This window comes from Hydra vulgaris, chromosome 08 (genome assembly GCF_038396675.1).
Source record: "Hydra vulgaris chromosome 08, alternate assembly HydraT2T_AEP".
Taxonomy (NCBI): Eukaryota; Metazoa; Cnidaria; class Hydrozoa; order Anthoathecata; family Hydridae; genus Hydra; species Hydra vulgaris.
Window position 1 is genome coordinate 37552203 of NC_088927.1, and position 17435 is coordinate 37569637.

At 28.1% G+C, this 17435-nt stretch overlaps 2 protein-coding genes across 2 annotated transcripts in view; both read left to right on the forward strand.

Moving 5' to 3' along the window:
- The window catches only part of LOC100207065 (dynein beta chain, ciliary), a 129437-nt gene that overhangs the window by 77380 nt on the left and 34622 nt on the right, over positions 1-17435 (forward strand). Inside the window, exons 26-33 of the mRNA XM_065803627.1 lie at positions 8379-8531; positions 8887-9012; positions 9443-9550; positions 12045-12337; positions 12433-12589; positions 13932-14194; positions 14427-14565; positions 14723-14971. Coding sequence (XP_065659699.1) covers positions 8379-8531; positions 8887-9012; positions 9443-9550; positions 12045-12337; positions 12433-12589; positions 13932-14194; positions 14427-14565; positions 14723-14971 — 1488 coding nt within the window. The remainder of the gene's footprint in view (positions 1-8378; positions 8532-8886; positions 9013-9442; positions 9551-12044; positions 12338-12432; positions 12590-13931; positions 14195-14426; positions 14566-14722; positions 14972-17435) is intronic.
- On the forward strand, positions 1881-4407 carry LOC136084128 (uncharacterized). Its single transcript, XM_065804276.1, has 3 exons — positions 1881-3334; positions 3488-3706; positions 3939-4407. The coding sequence occupies exons 1-3, from the start codon at positions 2046-2048 to the stop codon at positions 4405-4407; spliced, it is 1977 nt and encodes a 658-aa protein (XP_065660348.1). The 5' UTR covers positions 1881-2045.

Here is a 17435-nt window from a genome sequence, read left to right on the forward strand (position 1 = left end):
TCTAACTACCGTCCCATAAGTCTTCTTCCTATCATAAGCAAGGTTTTTGAATCTTTAATTAACAAACACTTAATTTCTCATCTTGAATCTAATAACTTACTTTCTGACCATCAATATGGATTTCGATCTTCTCGTTCTACAGCTGATTTGCTAACAGTAATAACTGACAGGTTTTATCGTGCATTAGATGAAGGTGGAGAGGTTAAGGCCATCGCTCTTGACATTTCAAAAGCGTTTGATAAAGTTTGGCATGCTGGTCTTCTCCATAAGCTTTCTTCTTATGGTGTATCCGGCAACATCTTTAAGATCATTGAATCGTTCCTTTCCAATCGTAGCATAAAAGTTGTCCTCGATGGACAACACTCTTCTTCTTATTCTGTAACTTCAGGGGTTCCTCAAGGTTCTATCCTTGGCCCTATACTCTTTTTAATTTACATTAACGATCTTCCAGATATTCTCACATCTAAGGTGGCATTGTTTGCTGATGATACTACCATTTATTCTTGTCGTGATAAGAAACCAACACCCTCTGATTGCCTGGAGGGGGCATTTGAGCTTGAAAAGGATCTCACTTCTGCTACAGCATGGGGCTCACAGTGGCTGGTGAACTTTAATTCAGATAAAACTCAATTTTTTTCAGCCAATCGTTATCGCAATAATTTAGATCTTCCTATATTTATGAACGGTGATGTACTCGATGAGTCACCTACTCTTCATCTTCTAGGATTAACTCTTACTTCCAATCTTTCTTGGAAACCATATATCAAATCGGTTGCAAAATTAGCATCTGCTAAGGTTGCATCTCTTTATCGAGCTCGCCACTTTCTTACTCTGGATTCTATTCTCTACCTCTATAAATCTCAAATCCGGCCTTGTATGGAATACTGTTGCCATATCTGGGGCGGATCTTCTAATGATGCCCTTTCTCTTTTAGACAAGGTGCAAAAACGCATTGTAAACATAGTTGGACCTGCTCTTGCAGCCAACCTTCAACCATTATCACATCGTCGTAATGTTGCTTCTCTTTCTCTTTTCTACAAATACTATAATGGGCACTGCTCGAAAGAGCTAACGTCTCTTGTGCCATCTACTAAAATTCATTCTCGTGTTACTCGTCATTCAATTAAGTGTCATCCTTTTTCTGTGACTGTTCCTAAGTGCTCCAAAAACGCTTATTCGTCTAGTTTTTTTCCTCGAACATCAGCTCTTTGGAATTCGCTTCCTTCATCTTGCTTTCCTGATTCATATAATTTGCAATCTTTTAAATTGTCCGTCAATCGTTATCTTGCTCTACAATCTTCATCTTTTCTCTTACAGTAACTTCCAACTTTAATTAGTGGCTGCTTGCAGCCTTGTTGGAAGCGAAGATGTTTAAAAAAAAAAAAAAAAATATATATATATATATATATATATATATATATATATATATATATATATATATATATATATATATATATATATATATATATATGTAATCAAATCATTATTGAACTTACTTCTCCTATATAACTTCATAGAAAATTATACATAAGAAGGTTCAATAATATTTCATCTTAATTGAATTTATTAGATAAACATGAATACTTGTTCTATTGGTATTGAACTAAAGTTAGATTGTCATAAAAATACATACTGCAGTCAGTCTGAAATTTCAGAAATAGTAAATGAAGATAAATACCTGCTGACCTTAAGAACTGGAATAAGAAATATTCATTTGCATACAATTTGCACTCACCATAGGTTACAATTTATTAATTACTATTCAACATACCATAAATCATGTTGTGACCCGTTCTCAATTCATTCAAAGATTGTTAAAGGAAACCTGACAACTGTCACTCTGGAGCATAATCAACTGGACTCTAATTTAATTCCTGGGTAAAAAAATATGTTTTGGTTGTGTAAGAAAAGTCAAGAATGTTGAAGAAGTTGACAAGAGACATGACCCAGATTACATATCACCTGATAACTCTGTCACACAAATTGATACTATAAATCCTTGTCTTGTTAAATTTGGTGTGTCTCCTATTAAAAGATCATCCAGCATGAGTATGCTACAAATAGACAATAAAATAAAAAAGAAAGTTAAGTTGCTAAATGAATCATTGAATGCATCTGAACGAGATGAGTTTCAAATTAGTATGCTCAAAAGTTCCTCTTTAGATTTTATTGTAGAACAGCTTAAACAAAAGTTTCGTAATGAGATCAATATTTCACAAAAAATAAAATTGCTCACTTTAGCTCCAGTCCATTGGACTATTCAGGAAACAATAAATGAATTTAAAACAACACAATATATGGTGAAGCAAGCTAGAGCTTTGCGGGATGTTAAAGGAATCCTTGGTGAGAGATCAACAGACATAAGAAATCCTAAAAAATTGACTACTGAAGTTGTAAATCAAATTGTCAACTTTTATGAGGATGATAGTAACAGCAGGTTATTGCCAGGAGCACAGGATTACATTAGCATAAAGATAGTTGATGGTAGACAGCACATTCAGAAACGACTCATACTATGCAATCTTTCAGAACTTTACCAGAAATGGTTAGAAGAATCAAAATCTAATGGTGTAGTAAAGGTGGGACTGACATCATTTGCTCTTTTAAGGCCACAACATTGTATTGTTGCAGGAAAATCTGGCACGCACACAGTCTGTGTTTGTATTGACCATCAAAATCCAAATCTTATGGTTAAATCATTAAAAAATGAAATAAAGTCAAAAGATTTGATGGCCTTAGCTGTATGTTCAATAGAAAATAAACCATGTATGTTTCATGAGTGTGAGAAGTGTCCTGGAAAAAAGAGAATTGAAAAAAAGTTAAATGAACTGTTAGGGGATTCAGCAAATGAAATAACTTATAAGCAATGGTTGAAGACTGATAGATGCTCCTTGGAAACTATAGTTAAAAGTCCTGATGAGTTTCTAGAAGAGTTAACAGACAAGTTATATAACCTCACAAAACATCATTATGTCAGCAAATCACAGACATTCTTTTTAAACCAGCTCAAAGAAAACATGAAGCCAAATGAATGTATTATGCAAATGGATTTTGCTGAAAATTTTTCATTTATTATACAAGATGAAGTTCAGTCATCCTATTTTTCCAAAAATCAAGCAACTCTCCATCCATTTGTCATATATGTGCAATCTTTAAATGGAAACCAATCACCAGTAAGCAAATGTTATTGTGTTATATCTGACAATCTAATTCACAATACTGAGGCAGTTTTCAGTTATGTTTCCAAAATCATACCAATTCTGAAAGAGGAATATCCACAAGTTCAGAAGATCAATTATTTCACTGATGGTGCAAGCAGCCAGTATAAAAATAGGTTAAATTTTCATATCACAATATTTTTAAAAAATTTTGATAACAATTACCTATTCTAGACAAACTATTTTCAGCCCTTGAAATGATGTTTTTGAAATTGGATACAAAATTGATAATCTTTAACTGAATAGGTTTTTTTCTTATTGTGTTTTAGGTTTAATTTGAAAAACCTGTGTTTTCATGAAAAAGACTATGGACTAAAAGCAGACTGGCATTTTTTTGGGACTGCACATGGAAAAAGTGCATGTGATGGAATAGGTGGTACAGTGAAAAGAGTTATTCATAACCTATCCCTTCAAAGGCCAATTGGCAATCAAATTTTGACACCGAGGGACATGTTCTTAGTTGCTAAAGAAAAAATTAAAAACATCAGGTATATATCATGCTATTGTCAAAGTGTATGTACATTTAGGTTATGATATTTTTCAAATAATTGATGTCTAGTATCCTATATCATAATAGGCATTTAAACAAAAATAATAAAAATAACGTATGAATGTTTAGTTATAAAAAATCAAATAGTATAGAAAAGGATTCCTTAAAACAAGACCTTACTAAATACATATTTGGAAATAGAATTATGATTTATGTTAACTCTTTTTCAGATTTATCTACATTTCTGAAACCGAAACAGCTGCTATTACACATGAAGTGCTTGCTAAACGATTTGAGAATGTTCCTGCCATCAAAGGTACTCGCCCATACCATTATTTCTCACCTCAATCATGCTGTTTAAAAGCTTATGTAACATCAATGAGCAGTACATTTGACTCTTTTCACATGCTGCAAGATACTTGCATTAATACACAAAAATCGATGAATACTGATATCAATATTAATGATTGGGTATTAGTGAATTATTTTGGTGAATTCTTTCCTGGAAAGATAACTGATCTTAAAGGTGACACAGTTTGTATTAGCTGTTTACAAAAAGCAGGCAATTATTTCAAGTATCCAACAACCACAGATATCCATTGGTATCCAGTTAGTGACATTATTGCCACGTTACATGACCCTGAGCTCAAAAACACTAGAGGATTTTACTCTTATCTTATTAAAAAAAGGATGAAATGAATTATCATATATAATTGTTTTCAACTACATTATTATGTATTGCCATTATTAAGGGAGAATACAAGAATTTTGTAAAAAAGATAACTATGCTTTTCACATAAACAACAATGCTGGGCTAGAAATGGTTTTTATAGCAATTATATAAAATTTTGTAAAACAAATTACAGATAGTGGGTTACATCCCTCACATGGGCCAGAAAGCAGGTTGGAGGGGCACTGGTTTCCAATAACACTATTCAGCCCTGATAATTGAAAAATAGGGTTAATAAAAAATGCTGCCATTTTTGTTGTGAACATGACAAGTTTGTGATGTTTACATTTTTATATAGTTAGATCTAATGGCCTTATTTGCTGTTAATATCAGATCAATACAAAGTGTTAGAAAAATTTACGAGCCATCCCCAAATGGCTGAAAATGGGACTTTTTAGTAAAGTGGACTATATATTTTTAGATAAAACTGATTTCTAAAATGTAACAAGCTGCTTATATTTTGCCAACTTGTTGTAGACCATTGTAGCTAATTAGAAAACTAACATGTAAGGACTTGTTGATGAATAGAAAAATACTACGGTTAACTTCATTTTGCCTTTATTTAGCATTTTTCAGAATTTTTCCAAAGTTTAGGAGGCTGTAGTTTTTTTCTAACATGATACAAGCTAATGAAAATCACAAATTTTAAGACAGAAATATCTAGAAAATAGTTCTAGAAAAAATGAGCCACTTGCTGAAAGTTAGAAAAAAGTTATAAGGCCTTAAAGTTGTCTATTTTTACCATTCGAGGAACCGAGGGGGGCTACCTGAGAGTGTTTGTAAGGCTATAATCTCTAAACTGTTGCACTTGGAACTCTGAAATTGCACATTTAACCTATTTACATCATTTAGATAATGATATGTAAAAATCAGGAAAATCAGAGATGGTACCCCACAAGCCATTGGTTGAAATATAATGATTTGACCCAATAAGAAAAAAAAAATTCTATAGTAAATGCTTTAAATTCACCATTTGTGGTAAAAAACGACTCTTAATAATGTGTCTTAAAAAATGGCAAGTCTGCTTTGTGTAAAAACCATTAAATTTTATTGAGAAAACTAATTAAATTTTGTTGTTTTTAAAAAACCACAAAAACACAACTTAATAGACTGGTATGTTTTTTATTTTTTCAATAAAATTAAAAACATTCTAAATGTTTTTTATTTTTATAATCTTTTCTTTTACCAGAATTTTTAATCAAGTAACTTGTCCTCTAATTTGATATTTATTTGTGATATCATCAATATATTAGTGTAATGATCTTTATTTGTTACCTCATCAATATATTAGTGTAATGCTGTGTATTTAATAACAGCTTAAAAATATAATTTTTTGAACCAAAAAAGCGAAAAATAAAATTTTTATTTAAATAGTTCAGTAAACTAAGCATCTATGTGATATTTTTAATGGTACATTTAAATCAAGTATCTATCATTGAAGTATCTATGTGATATTTTTAATGGTACATTTATATCAAGTATCTATCATTGAAGTATCTTTGTGATATTTTTAATGGTACATTTATATCAAGTATCTATCATTGAAGTATCTATGTGATATTTTTAATGGTACATTTATATCAAGTATCTATTTAATAAGACTTGTAAGTAGTAAACTAAAGATTGACAGGTCTGTACAAGATTTATTTCGAAACAGACCTGTCAACCATCTAGTTTACTTAAATATTAAATTGGAATTTTTTTTCCTTAATTTTAGTACAAAAAATATTATATTTTTTAGCAAATGTTTTTGCTATATTTTGACTGACAAATAAGTAGAACACACGAGAGGTGTACATACATCAACTGACAAATAAGTAAAACACACGAGAGGTGTACATACATCAACTGACAAATAAATAGAACATGTAAAGAATACATGTTCTACTTATCTGATACATTGAATGACAAATAGGTAGAACATGTGAGGAGTGCTAATACATTGACTGACAAATAGATAGAACATTCAAGGAGTGCTGCTACATCAACTGAGGCTTTTTGTTTGGGTAGGCAAGCAATCAATTTAAAAAAAAATTGTTATCTCAAGTTTTTATATATATTACAATAAATCCAATAAATTTTTTTCTTAATAAGATTAATTTCCTAGAAAAAATGTATTAAAGAAGATACTCAAAGATATAATAAAGCACCAATTTAAAAATATTTAAGTAATTAATAACTATTTAAGGTGTGTTAATTTGTGGGCTACAATGAATTTTTTTGCTAATTTATTTTTTAGGTTATTACCATAAATAATTTTTATAATGTGAAATCAAATGATAAATATAATCTTTTATAAGATAGATTAATCTGTAATTTTTTTTTGCTTTAATAAAAGTCCTTCATAACTAGATAATACCTGCCCAAACCCTCAGTTGATGCATGTACTGAATCCCCACAGATGGTTATTTCAGTATAACGTCATTAATAAAGTTTTATGCTAGCCTCATAATGTAAAGATATTTTTATTTATTAACAGTAATATTATATAAAGATATGAGATAAAGTATTTATCATACCTTTCCACTGCATGTTGTTGCTAATAAAAATTCCACATAAAATTATTTTCAATTCACAAACTTTTTTTATTTCAGACATTTTATTAAATTATGGATGCATAACTGTAAATTTTTTATTTGCTCTAATTTTTTTTATGACAGTATATACATTTAATAATTTTGTTAGCAAAGCTATTGAAGAATAAAATAGTTACACAAAGTGCTCTGAAACTAATTTCATGAATTATAATTTCATAGAAGTATTGAAAAATTGTAAAAAAAAAAAAAGTTATTTTTGTAATCTTGTACTTAGTAATATAGGTTACAAAACTAATAAATGATAATAAGTAAGCACTAATAAATAAGTTTATAAATAATATTATATTTATAAAAAATACTAGTCAAAACTGCAATTTGTATATATTAACAAGTATTATTGTTTTGAATCCAGCATTATTTTGTTGGATTCAAGTTTAAATATAGTCTAATCTGAATGCAATAATTAATAATTTTTCAGTTTGACATAAGTAAACAAATTAAAAAAATCTGAGAACCTGATTTAGATCCACCTAAAATAATTGAAACATGGTGAAAGGATAGCTAGTTTGCATGGAGTTAATTTATAAACTACTCTAAAGACTTTCCTAAAGCTCTTTCAAAAGTTTAAATTTTATGCTTTTATGACCAATGTCGAAATTGATTTTATTACATCTTATGGCAACCAAATTATCCAATATTTCACATCTACATTAAACAAGAAGTTATAATGGTATAATCAGTTATTGCTTTATAATCTCTATTTAAAGCTAATTTTTTTCATTTATTTAAATTATTTCTTATTGCAAAGACATTTTACTAATTCAAAAGTGGTATAGAATCTACCTGTTTTTCAAGTAATTCAGCAAACTGCTTGGAAATTCTTTGTCAATTTCAAATTTGTAGCATTTCCAATATATTTTAATCTTGATTCTTCAATAAGAGAAATTGTTCTTCAACAATTTTCAGTATCATTTGCTTGCTTTGAGTAAATTTGTAAGCATTTAATTTTTTTTCCATTGAAGTATAAACTACTTAAATTTTTATTGTTATTTGCATCAATCTTTTGAAGAATTTTTCTCATCCTCTTTTGAATTCTTGCTTTATATTTATCTTGTTGTTGGTGTTGTTTAATTAACTTGAGAGACTTTAAGTATTTATCATAATAATGCCAAAATCTTTAGAATATCTTGTTAAAAATAAACAACATTTTTTTTAATTAATTAGATTTTTTTTCTTTTTTTTTTACACTTAGCAGTTTTTTTATTTTATCTTCTAGAACCTAGATGATGGGTGCTACATGTTCTTTTAAATATTTTATAATATTTCTGAAATTTAGTTTGATTTAAAAAAAAAAGTTTATTAAAAGATTTTCTTCTTTTAAAGGTGTAGTATTTTAAATTTAGGTTTGTCGCCATTTGGCCAAATTATTTGATAATATGTCAACACTAGAATTTACAAAGGACAATGATGGAGTTCAAACAAAACAAGCTATTGGGATGTATAGTAAAGAAAATGAATATGTTAAGTTTAACAAGCCATTTATGTGTACTGGACAGGTAAAAATGTTTCAATTGTTTTTTCTTGATTTTAATGTAATTATTCTAGTTTCATTAGTATGACGTAAGGCTATATTTACTTTAAAAGCATAGTTTCTATTTGAAATTATTTATCAATTATTGAGGCAATATTATTATTTCAATCACAATAAAAAATTGCAACTTGGATTTCAATTTTTCAAAATACCACTCAATAACTTAACATGTTAAAGTGGTATTAAAGTGTAATTAGCAGTAAGCAGTGTGTTTTTATAAGTTAAAAATGTTGTTTAGAACATTAATTATTAGTTATCAAATATGTAATAGCAAATGAAAAGTATTTAAAAAATAATTTTTATAAAAAATTTAATTTTAGGTTGAAACATGGTTAACTAGATTACTTAATTGCATGCAAGAAACAATCAGACATGAATTATCTGAAGCAGTGGTAGCATATGAAGAGAAACCACGAGACCATTGGCTGTTTGATTATCCTGCACAGGTTTTAATATTCTTTTTTAAATATAGAATTAGCTATTATATTTATTGTTGCTGTCATATTTACTAAAATTAAATAATTACTAAAATTAAAACTATATGGTCATGTGGTTATGCAGTGTTTTAAATAGTGATATTATTTGGACAAAAAGATGTATACTTTTTTTGTCAGTGAAAATTATTTCAAATTTTTTATCTTGAAAATATTTTTTTATGAAGGGAGAATTTCTGATTAAACAAGTCAGTTTTTACTGTTAACTAATGTTGTTAAGACTAAGTGTATCAAAAGGTTAGGGGTATTAAAAGGGGTCTCTCATTACTCATTACTCCATTTTAATTGTCCCATAACACATAATCTGCGTTAACATACCTTGTTAATATACAAAATATTTTAATGTTAATTTATTGTGTTAAAAATTATTTTTAAACTTTAGGTTGCCTTATGCGGAACACAAATTTGGTGGACAACAGAAGTTGGAATATCATTCAATCGTTTAGAAGAAGGTTATGAAAATGCTATGAAAGATTACTACAAAAAACAGGTATTTTTCTTAATCTTGTCTAAAAAGGGAACATATGCATTAGGGTTATGATTTTTTTACACAGTTTTCATTGGCCATAGTTTTAAAACCTGAGAAAATGATAGTTAATATTAAAATTTCATAGTAATATTGAATATAGTTAAAAAATGTCCCCCACCCACCCACCCACAATTAAGTTATGCTGTAAAAATATTGTTGTTTTTATGACTATTATGGAAGTATTTGATTTTTGAATTCGCTATATAGCATAAAACACACCTAAGTAAAAACTATTTTATGTGCTTGTGTAATATGTTGGTCTGAACTGAAATATTACACAAATATAGAAAATAGTTAATACTAATGCGTTTTATGTTTTACTCATTTCTTTTGTCTTTACCCATTTCAATGTCTTTTTTAATTAATTTTATATTTATACAGTAAATTTTTAAAGAAAAGTATTTTTGTTAAAATATTATTAAAACATTACTAACATATATTATCCATGCATTTTAGATTTTTCTATTATGTCAAATAAATATAGCAAAACTGTTGTTGACAAATATTCAAGAGTATGGCCAAAAAATTTCGTTTCGTTTGAAAAACGTATAACATCAAGAATTGGTCTACCTTTTATTGAAAAACCATTGGATTCATTTAATAGAATGCTAAAAAAAACTTTTATTATTGGACGTTACAACTACCTGGCATCAATTGAAAAAAGCAGAAAAGAAAGAGTAAAGTTAATTGCTGTCGAAATAAGTAAATTATGGAGCAAACTCAACTTTCCAAGTATTTCTAAAAAATCAGTTGGAAGAAAAATTGAAAAGGTTATAGAAAAACATGACAAGTATCTTAAAAAGCCTGGCAAAAATGCTTTGTTTTTGGAGATCTTTTTGGTCTCACCAATATTAAGGGCATATGGCTTAGTCTGGAAGATAAAAAGTTTTATAACATACAATTATTTAGTTCAGGAGAAGTTGGTCACAGTACTAACACACAAATGTCATTACATCCTTCAAAAGTCAGAGTTTGTAATGCAAAAGATACAACTTCTACAAGCAAAGCAAATAATTATCCAGTTAGCAGTTCAACTGCATCAGAAGAAAGTGGTTCAGATTTAGATTCACAAGACAATTATGAACCAGTGGAATTAAAAAATCAAGGAAGAGAGTATATAATAGAACAAAGTTAGCATCTAATCTTGTGATAACTGAATCTTTAAGTACAAATAAATCATCTAGAATCTGTAAAAAGTTATTTGAAAAAGGTATTGAAATAGAACTCCGAGTCAGACAGGAATATGGAGATCAACTATAAGGCAAGGGGAAAGCATGAAGAAAATTTTTGCTAAAATGGTACAAGAAGAACAATTCTGCCTACAATTTGATGGAAAGAAAATAAACAAGACTGAATACCAAGTTGTGATACTTCAAAATGAGAAAAGGAAAATTAAATTAGGAATTGTTAAATGTGAAAGTGAAAAATCCAATGGTATTTTTGAAGCTTTTAAAAAATTGCTAAATGATTTTGATGCATGGAAATGTATTTCAATGATTATATGTGACACAACAGCAGTAAACTCAGGGTGATTAAATGGTATAGAAAATTATGAAAATCTTCAAAAAAATTAGACATATGAAGCTGAACCATTACATAAACTTGGGATGGCAAGATGACTTCAAATTCCTTTATGAGTTATGTGAAGCTTTTAGTTACTTCAAGAATCATAAAAAATTACCAAAAATTAAGTGGCACAAGCTTCCTCCATTGCACAGTGCTAGATGGAACTCTAGAGCATCATATGTTCTTCTTGCCTATTTTCTTATACCAACATAGAGGTGTGAACTTGAAAGTGTAGCAACTTTTATTGTAATTAATGGAAAAAACTTTGGTTCAGCAAATAATTATTTGTTGATAAATCATATGACTATATGCTTGATGCATTGACTGAAATTAAGTGTACAGCTGCTTTAAAGTGCTTTATGAAACACTGGAGCAAAGAAGATAGTGTAGTTCATATTCCAAGAACAAACATCATTGCTGAACAAGGTGTTAAATTGATGGAAGATCTCCTTCAAAATTCAAAAAAATGGGAATATGCGAATGTGAAATTTATTGGAAAGAATGACCTGTGAAGCGTTAAAACTAACTTTCTGAAAATAATTACTTTTATTGATCCACTTCAATGATATGTAGTTTATAAATACTAAATATAATTTACAATTAGTTTTATTTATTTTTGTGGCTGTTCATAAATGGGTTGGAAATAAGCTTTATGTGTCCTCATGTAATCTATGAAAAATCACGTTATTATCAAGGGGGGGGGGGGGATATTTTTGCAACTAGACTACCATTAAACCAGTTTTTTATCAATTACTCAACATTTCTCAGGTTATAGAAGTATGGTCACAACAGATTCAAAAAATGTCATAACCATAATATGCAAATATGTTATATTGTACATTAACATTTACTAAATTATAATAATATAGTTTTTTTTTTTTTTTAATAGATTACACAACTCACAACATTAATAACAATGTTAGTTGGAGATCTATCTCCAGGTGACAGACAAAAAATAATGACCATTTGTACTATTGATGTTCATGCTCGAGATGTAATTGCAAAGTTAATTCAACAAAAAGTTGAAAATTCACAAGCATTTTTATGGTTAAGTCAATTAAGACATCGTTGGGACGATCATCTCCAGCATTGTTTTGTAAACATCTGTGATGCGCAGTTTAAATATTTTTATGAGTATCTTGGAAATACACCTCGTCTTGTTATTACACCATTAACTGACAGGTTTGTTTGGGGTCTAATACTTTTATATTTTCAATACTTTACATTTTTTATAAGTATTATATAAAAAATGAGACATAGTTCACTTGTATATGCAGGTGCTACATCACACTAACTCAGTCACTTCATTTAAATATGAGTGGTGCTCCAGCAGGTCCAGCTGGAACCGGTAAAACCGAAACAACAAAGGATTTAGGGCGTGCACTGGGTATTATAGTCTATGTTTTTAACTGCTCAGAGCAAATGGACTACAGGGTAAGATCATTTTCAGAATTTTAAGTACTCAATATTTGACTTGTATTAGTATAGCCACATAAAAAAATTGTCTGAGTAAGAATATATACGAAACTATGAATATTGTTAATTATTAATAACAATGAGGTAAATTCTATTTACTACTGACACTGCTATAGATTATTATTGTCAATTTAAAAAAGTATAAAATCTTAAAAATGAATTTAAAAAATATAATCTCAAAAAATTGTTTTCTATTTTTACTTAATGTTCTTGTTTGTGTTTAGTTAACTGTTTACTTGCAGAGCTATTTATTGAGTACATATAGATATGAATTATTTGTGTGTGTGTGTGTGTGTGTGTGTGTGTGTGTGTGTGTGTATATATATATATATATATATATATATATATATATATATATATATATATATATATATATATATATATATGTATATACATACATATATATATATATATATATATATATATATATATATATATATATATATATATATATATATATATATATATATATATATATATATATATATATATATATAATGTTTCAAAATGATTGATGCCATAAATAAGGAATGACAAAGAGCTCTGTAGAGCTCTTTGACAAATAAATAAGGAATGACAAAGAGCTCTACTTTTTTGAGAATTTATTATAATATAATAATATTATAATAAATTCTCAAAAAAGTAATTCATACAACAACAAAATTTTTCAAAACACCATTAAACCTTCAAAACACCATTGAACCTTCAAAGCACCATTGAACTTTAAAGCACCCTTGAACCTTTCAAACACCATTGAACCCTTTCAAACGCTATTGAACCTTCAAAACACCATTGAGTCATTAAATCCATGTAGAAAAAATGAACTATGTTTTATATATAGTAAATAATTTGTCTCAAGTATTGCATACACAGTAGAAATCACCCTAACTAATTATACATATTGGAATCTTTGTTAAAATCTAACTGACTTTAAAACCCAATTTTTTAACCACCTAAAATTTGTAAACTATTCAAAATATAAAAATAATGCAGAATTTTATAAATTATTTGGTATATAAAAAGTCTGGTGAACTTGTTATTTAAAATAGAATATTTTAAAAAGAAGAAATAGATTCATTTCTAAAAAATGTGCTTATGCTTTACTTTTAAAACTTTTAATTTTTAATTATCAAGAAAAACTTTTAAACTTAATTTTAATCTTGTGACAAAATGTTATTGTACAAAAAAAAAACATTTACTTTCTGCTCTATAATTTTAAGCTTTTGAAAGAACAGAATTTTTAATGATAATTAAAAAAAAATATTTTTGAAAATAAAATTTGTGATACTATTTTATTTAGAGTTGTGGTAACATCTACAAAGGACTTGCACAATCAGGAGCTTGGGGATGTTTTGACGAGTTTAATCGTATTTCAATTGAAGTGTTGTCAGTAATAGCTGTTCAAGTAAAATCAATCCAGGATGCTATTCGTGATAAGAAAAAGCGATTTATTTTTCAGGGTGAAGAAATATCCTTAATACCAACTGTAGGTATGTGGATAACCATGAACCCAGGATATGCTGGAAGAACTGAACTCCCAGAAAATTTAAAATGTCTTTTTAGGTAAATCCTTGGCAAGTATTATATTTATCTTATATGGAAAAAATTATTTTCAAATTAAAGTACTCCTAATCAAAAATTGCTAGAAATATTTATGTTTAGGATTTTTGACAAAAAAACAAAACAGTATTGTTAATTAAAATGTTTTTGTTATTCTTTTGTTTACTGGCATCAAATCTGATATTTTTTTGGGTTCAAAAGCTTATAGGATTTTATATGACTTTTTGAACTTTAGACCATGTGCTATGGTTGTACCTGATTTTGAACTTATATGTGAGATTATGTTGGTTGCAGAAGGGTTTGTTGAAGCAAAAATGCTTGCAAGGAAGTTTATAACCCTTTACACATTATGTAAAGAGCTTCTTTCAAAACAGGTAAAAATAAAAAAAATTGAAATAATACAATAGTAAGTAATGTTTCTTATTTTTTGGAATAAATTTGAACTTTTGTTTATTTTAAACAATTTTACATTAATTTTTTTATGATTACTACCTGCAATAAAACTATATTTTATAATTTTTTTTTTGTTAGGATCATTATGATTGGGGATTACGAGCTATTAAGTCTGTTTTAGTAGTAGCAGGTACTTTAAAGAGAGGTGATCGTGCGAGAGCAGAAGATCAGGTTCTCATGAGAGCATTACGTGATTTTAACATTCCAAAAATTGTTACAGATGACTTACCAGTTTTCATGGGACTGATCTATGATTTGTTTCCATCTATGGATGTTCCAAGAAACCGAAATTTAGAATTTGAAGCTGAAATTAGAAAAGCTGTTCTGGTATGCAAAATATTAATGTTTCTTTATTTTTATATAAAGATGATAAATACGCTCATTAAATATTTAGCTTAAACAATTTACCTTTGTCAAGTCTTTTCAAATAGTTAAATATAGTTTAACTATTAAAAAAAAAATATCTTTAATAAGAAATAAATAGAAGTATAACTTAATAAAATCTTTTTATTGATTTAACACAAAATTAAGAAACACTATATTCTTTTTTTTTTACTGTATTTATCTCTACAAGGCTCATAGAGCTACTTTAGATGTAAGGTTGTCAGGAAGACTATTATTGTAGATAAGAAACAATACAGGAGCAAAGATAGAACTTTGCAGTACTCCTAAGTTACTAGAACAATGTAGACCTTTGAGAATTTATAAAGAATTTAGAAAGAAATGATTTAATAATCTTAAAAACTTTAAATAAAATAACTAATATTAGAGAGAAGACTAATCTTAGGATAGTTGGAGAGGTCAGAGTGTTTTCTAAAGTTTTTAAATATTGGAACCACTTATTTAGCATCTAATAATAGTTTTGCAAGGACTGAAGAACACTTTTGTAAGACTATGAAGGAAATGTTGTCTGAACCACAAGTTGTAGAAAATTTAAATAGAGAATTGACTTTAGCATCAGAAGCGTGAGTATTTTGGATGTCCAACAATGAGTTAATCTGTTTAACTGGAATGGGTGGAAAATATGGCCATTAGGTTCAAGAATCAAATTAGATGAAATGTTCTTTTCAAATATTTTTTATCTTTGCAAATAATTTGGTCTGTTCTTATTACTTCTTCTGGAGAAGTAATAAGATCAGACCTATAAATTGGAGATGTAATGTCAGACTTACTTTAGTTAATGACACTTTTAAAGACTTTCCAAAAGTCTTTTGAACCTAACATCTGAGATAAGATTTATTAGACTGAGAATAATGGAACTTAGCATTAGACAGAATCTTTTTACATTATCTTCTTGCAATAATAAAAAGACATTCTCAATTGAGTTGTTATTGTAAAAAGAAAAAAATAGAAGGTTATGGTTTAATGTAGCAACTGCAAAAGTAGGTGAGAAACACGGAGTAGGAAATAAAAACTTCATACCTGCTTGGAATTAGGAGATTAGATAAGAGCTACATTTATGCATAAATAATATGGATAGATGGAAATAAACATATATGATTGCAAATTATTTATGTGCTGGCATACAATATCTTTACATATTTGTATAAACCTTTGTATTTATATGGTGTAGTATTTGAGTTATTTTCTCATTTAGTCAACTTGGTTATTGAAATTTTGTTCTAAAGCTCTTAAAACGTAATCATAGTACAATTAACATAAAAAATAGCGCTATGGATAGTAATATTTATGGGTAATATAAGCTAGTATTTTATCTAATATTCATAACTAAAATTTAAAATTTTGTGTACAAAATTATATACACAAATGTCCACTCCATAGATGTCCTGCATCTAGTACTATATTGTTTTGGTACTCTTAAAATCAGTAGGACAATATAACAATAAAAGATTTTAAATATGTTTTCAAGTGAGTAATAATGAAATATTATTTACTATTTATACATGTCTACTCCTTTACTGTCAACTCCCTAATTTTCTCTTAATAATAGAGTTGACAACAACATAATGGAGCTGACATTAAAATGGCAAAACAAATCAATGGATTTCAACTATGCCATTTTCTGCATTGAGTAAACACGTCAACCATTAGGGATTCATTGCAGTGACGAAACATGATAGCGCTGCAGCTTATATATGCTGCTTTCATTTATTTTCAAGGAGTTTTCAAGAAATTAAGAAGATTTTTAGTTTATAAGTATTTTAGTATTAGGATAGCATTTATTGTTTGGTTTATGTTTATATTTGACTTTAATATGTTTGGCCTTTAAAATAATGATGTCTGGAACATATTGTAATAAAAATAATAAATAAATTTTTGTTGTCAAATGATAATTATAATACTATTTTTCCAACAGGAAATACATCTAGATATACAACATAAAACTTCTAAGAAATCATATGCTGAAAGAAAGCATTTTGAGACAATTAGCAAATAATGAAGAAACTGAAAAAGAATGCAAATGTTGGCATATGCTTTGCAAACAGAAGAAAGTGAAAGTTATCTCAGAACTATCAGAAAGAAAAAAATGAATTGTTTGTTGCCATTGGCACAACCAAAAAGCAAAATCTAGAGCTATGAAAACAAAGATTAAAACACCGTTATTGTAGTCACTAGAATGTGAGTTAAATAGCAAAAACAAATAAAACAAAGAGGTAAAGGTTGTTTCCTGAAAAACAAAGGCTTATAGACAAATAAAAATATTGGCAAACAAATTGGAAATGGCTAAAAATTTTGGTTAAGGTTTAAATGTTCCTTGCCTGGTTTGCAAGCAAATTCACCTACAACCACTGGTAAATTGTCTACTTCTTTTGTAGAAAATGATTCTCTT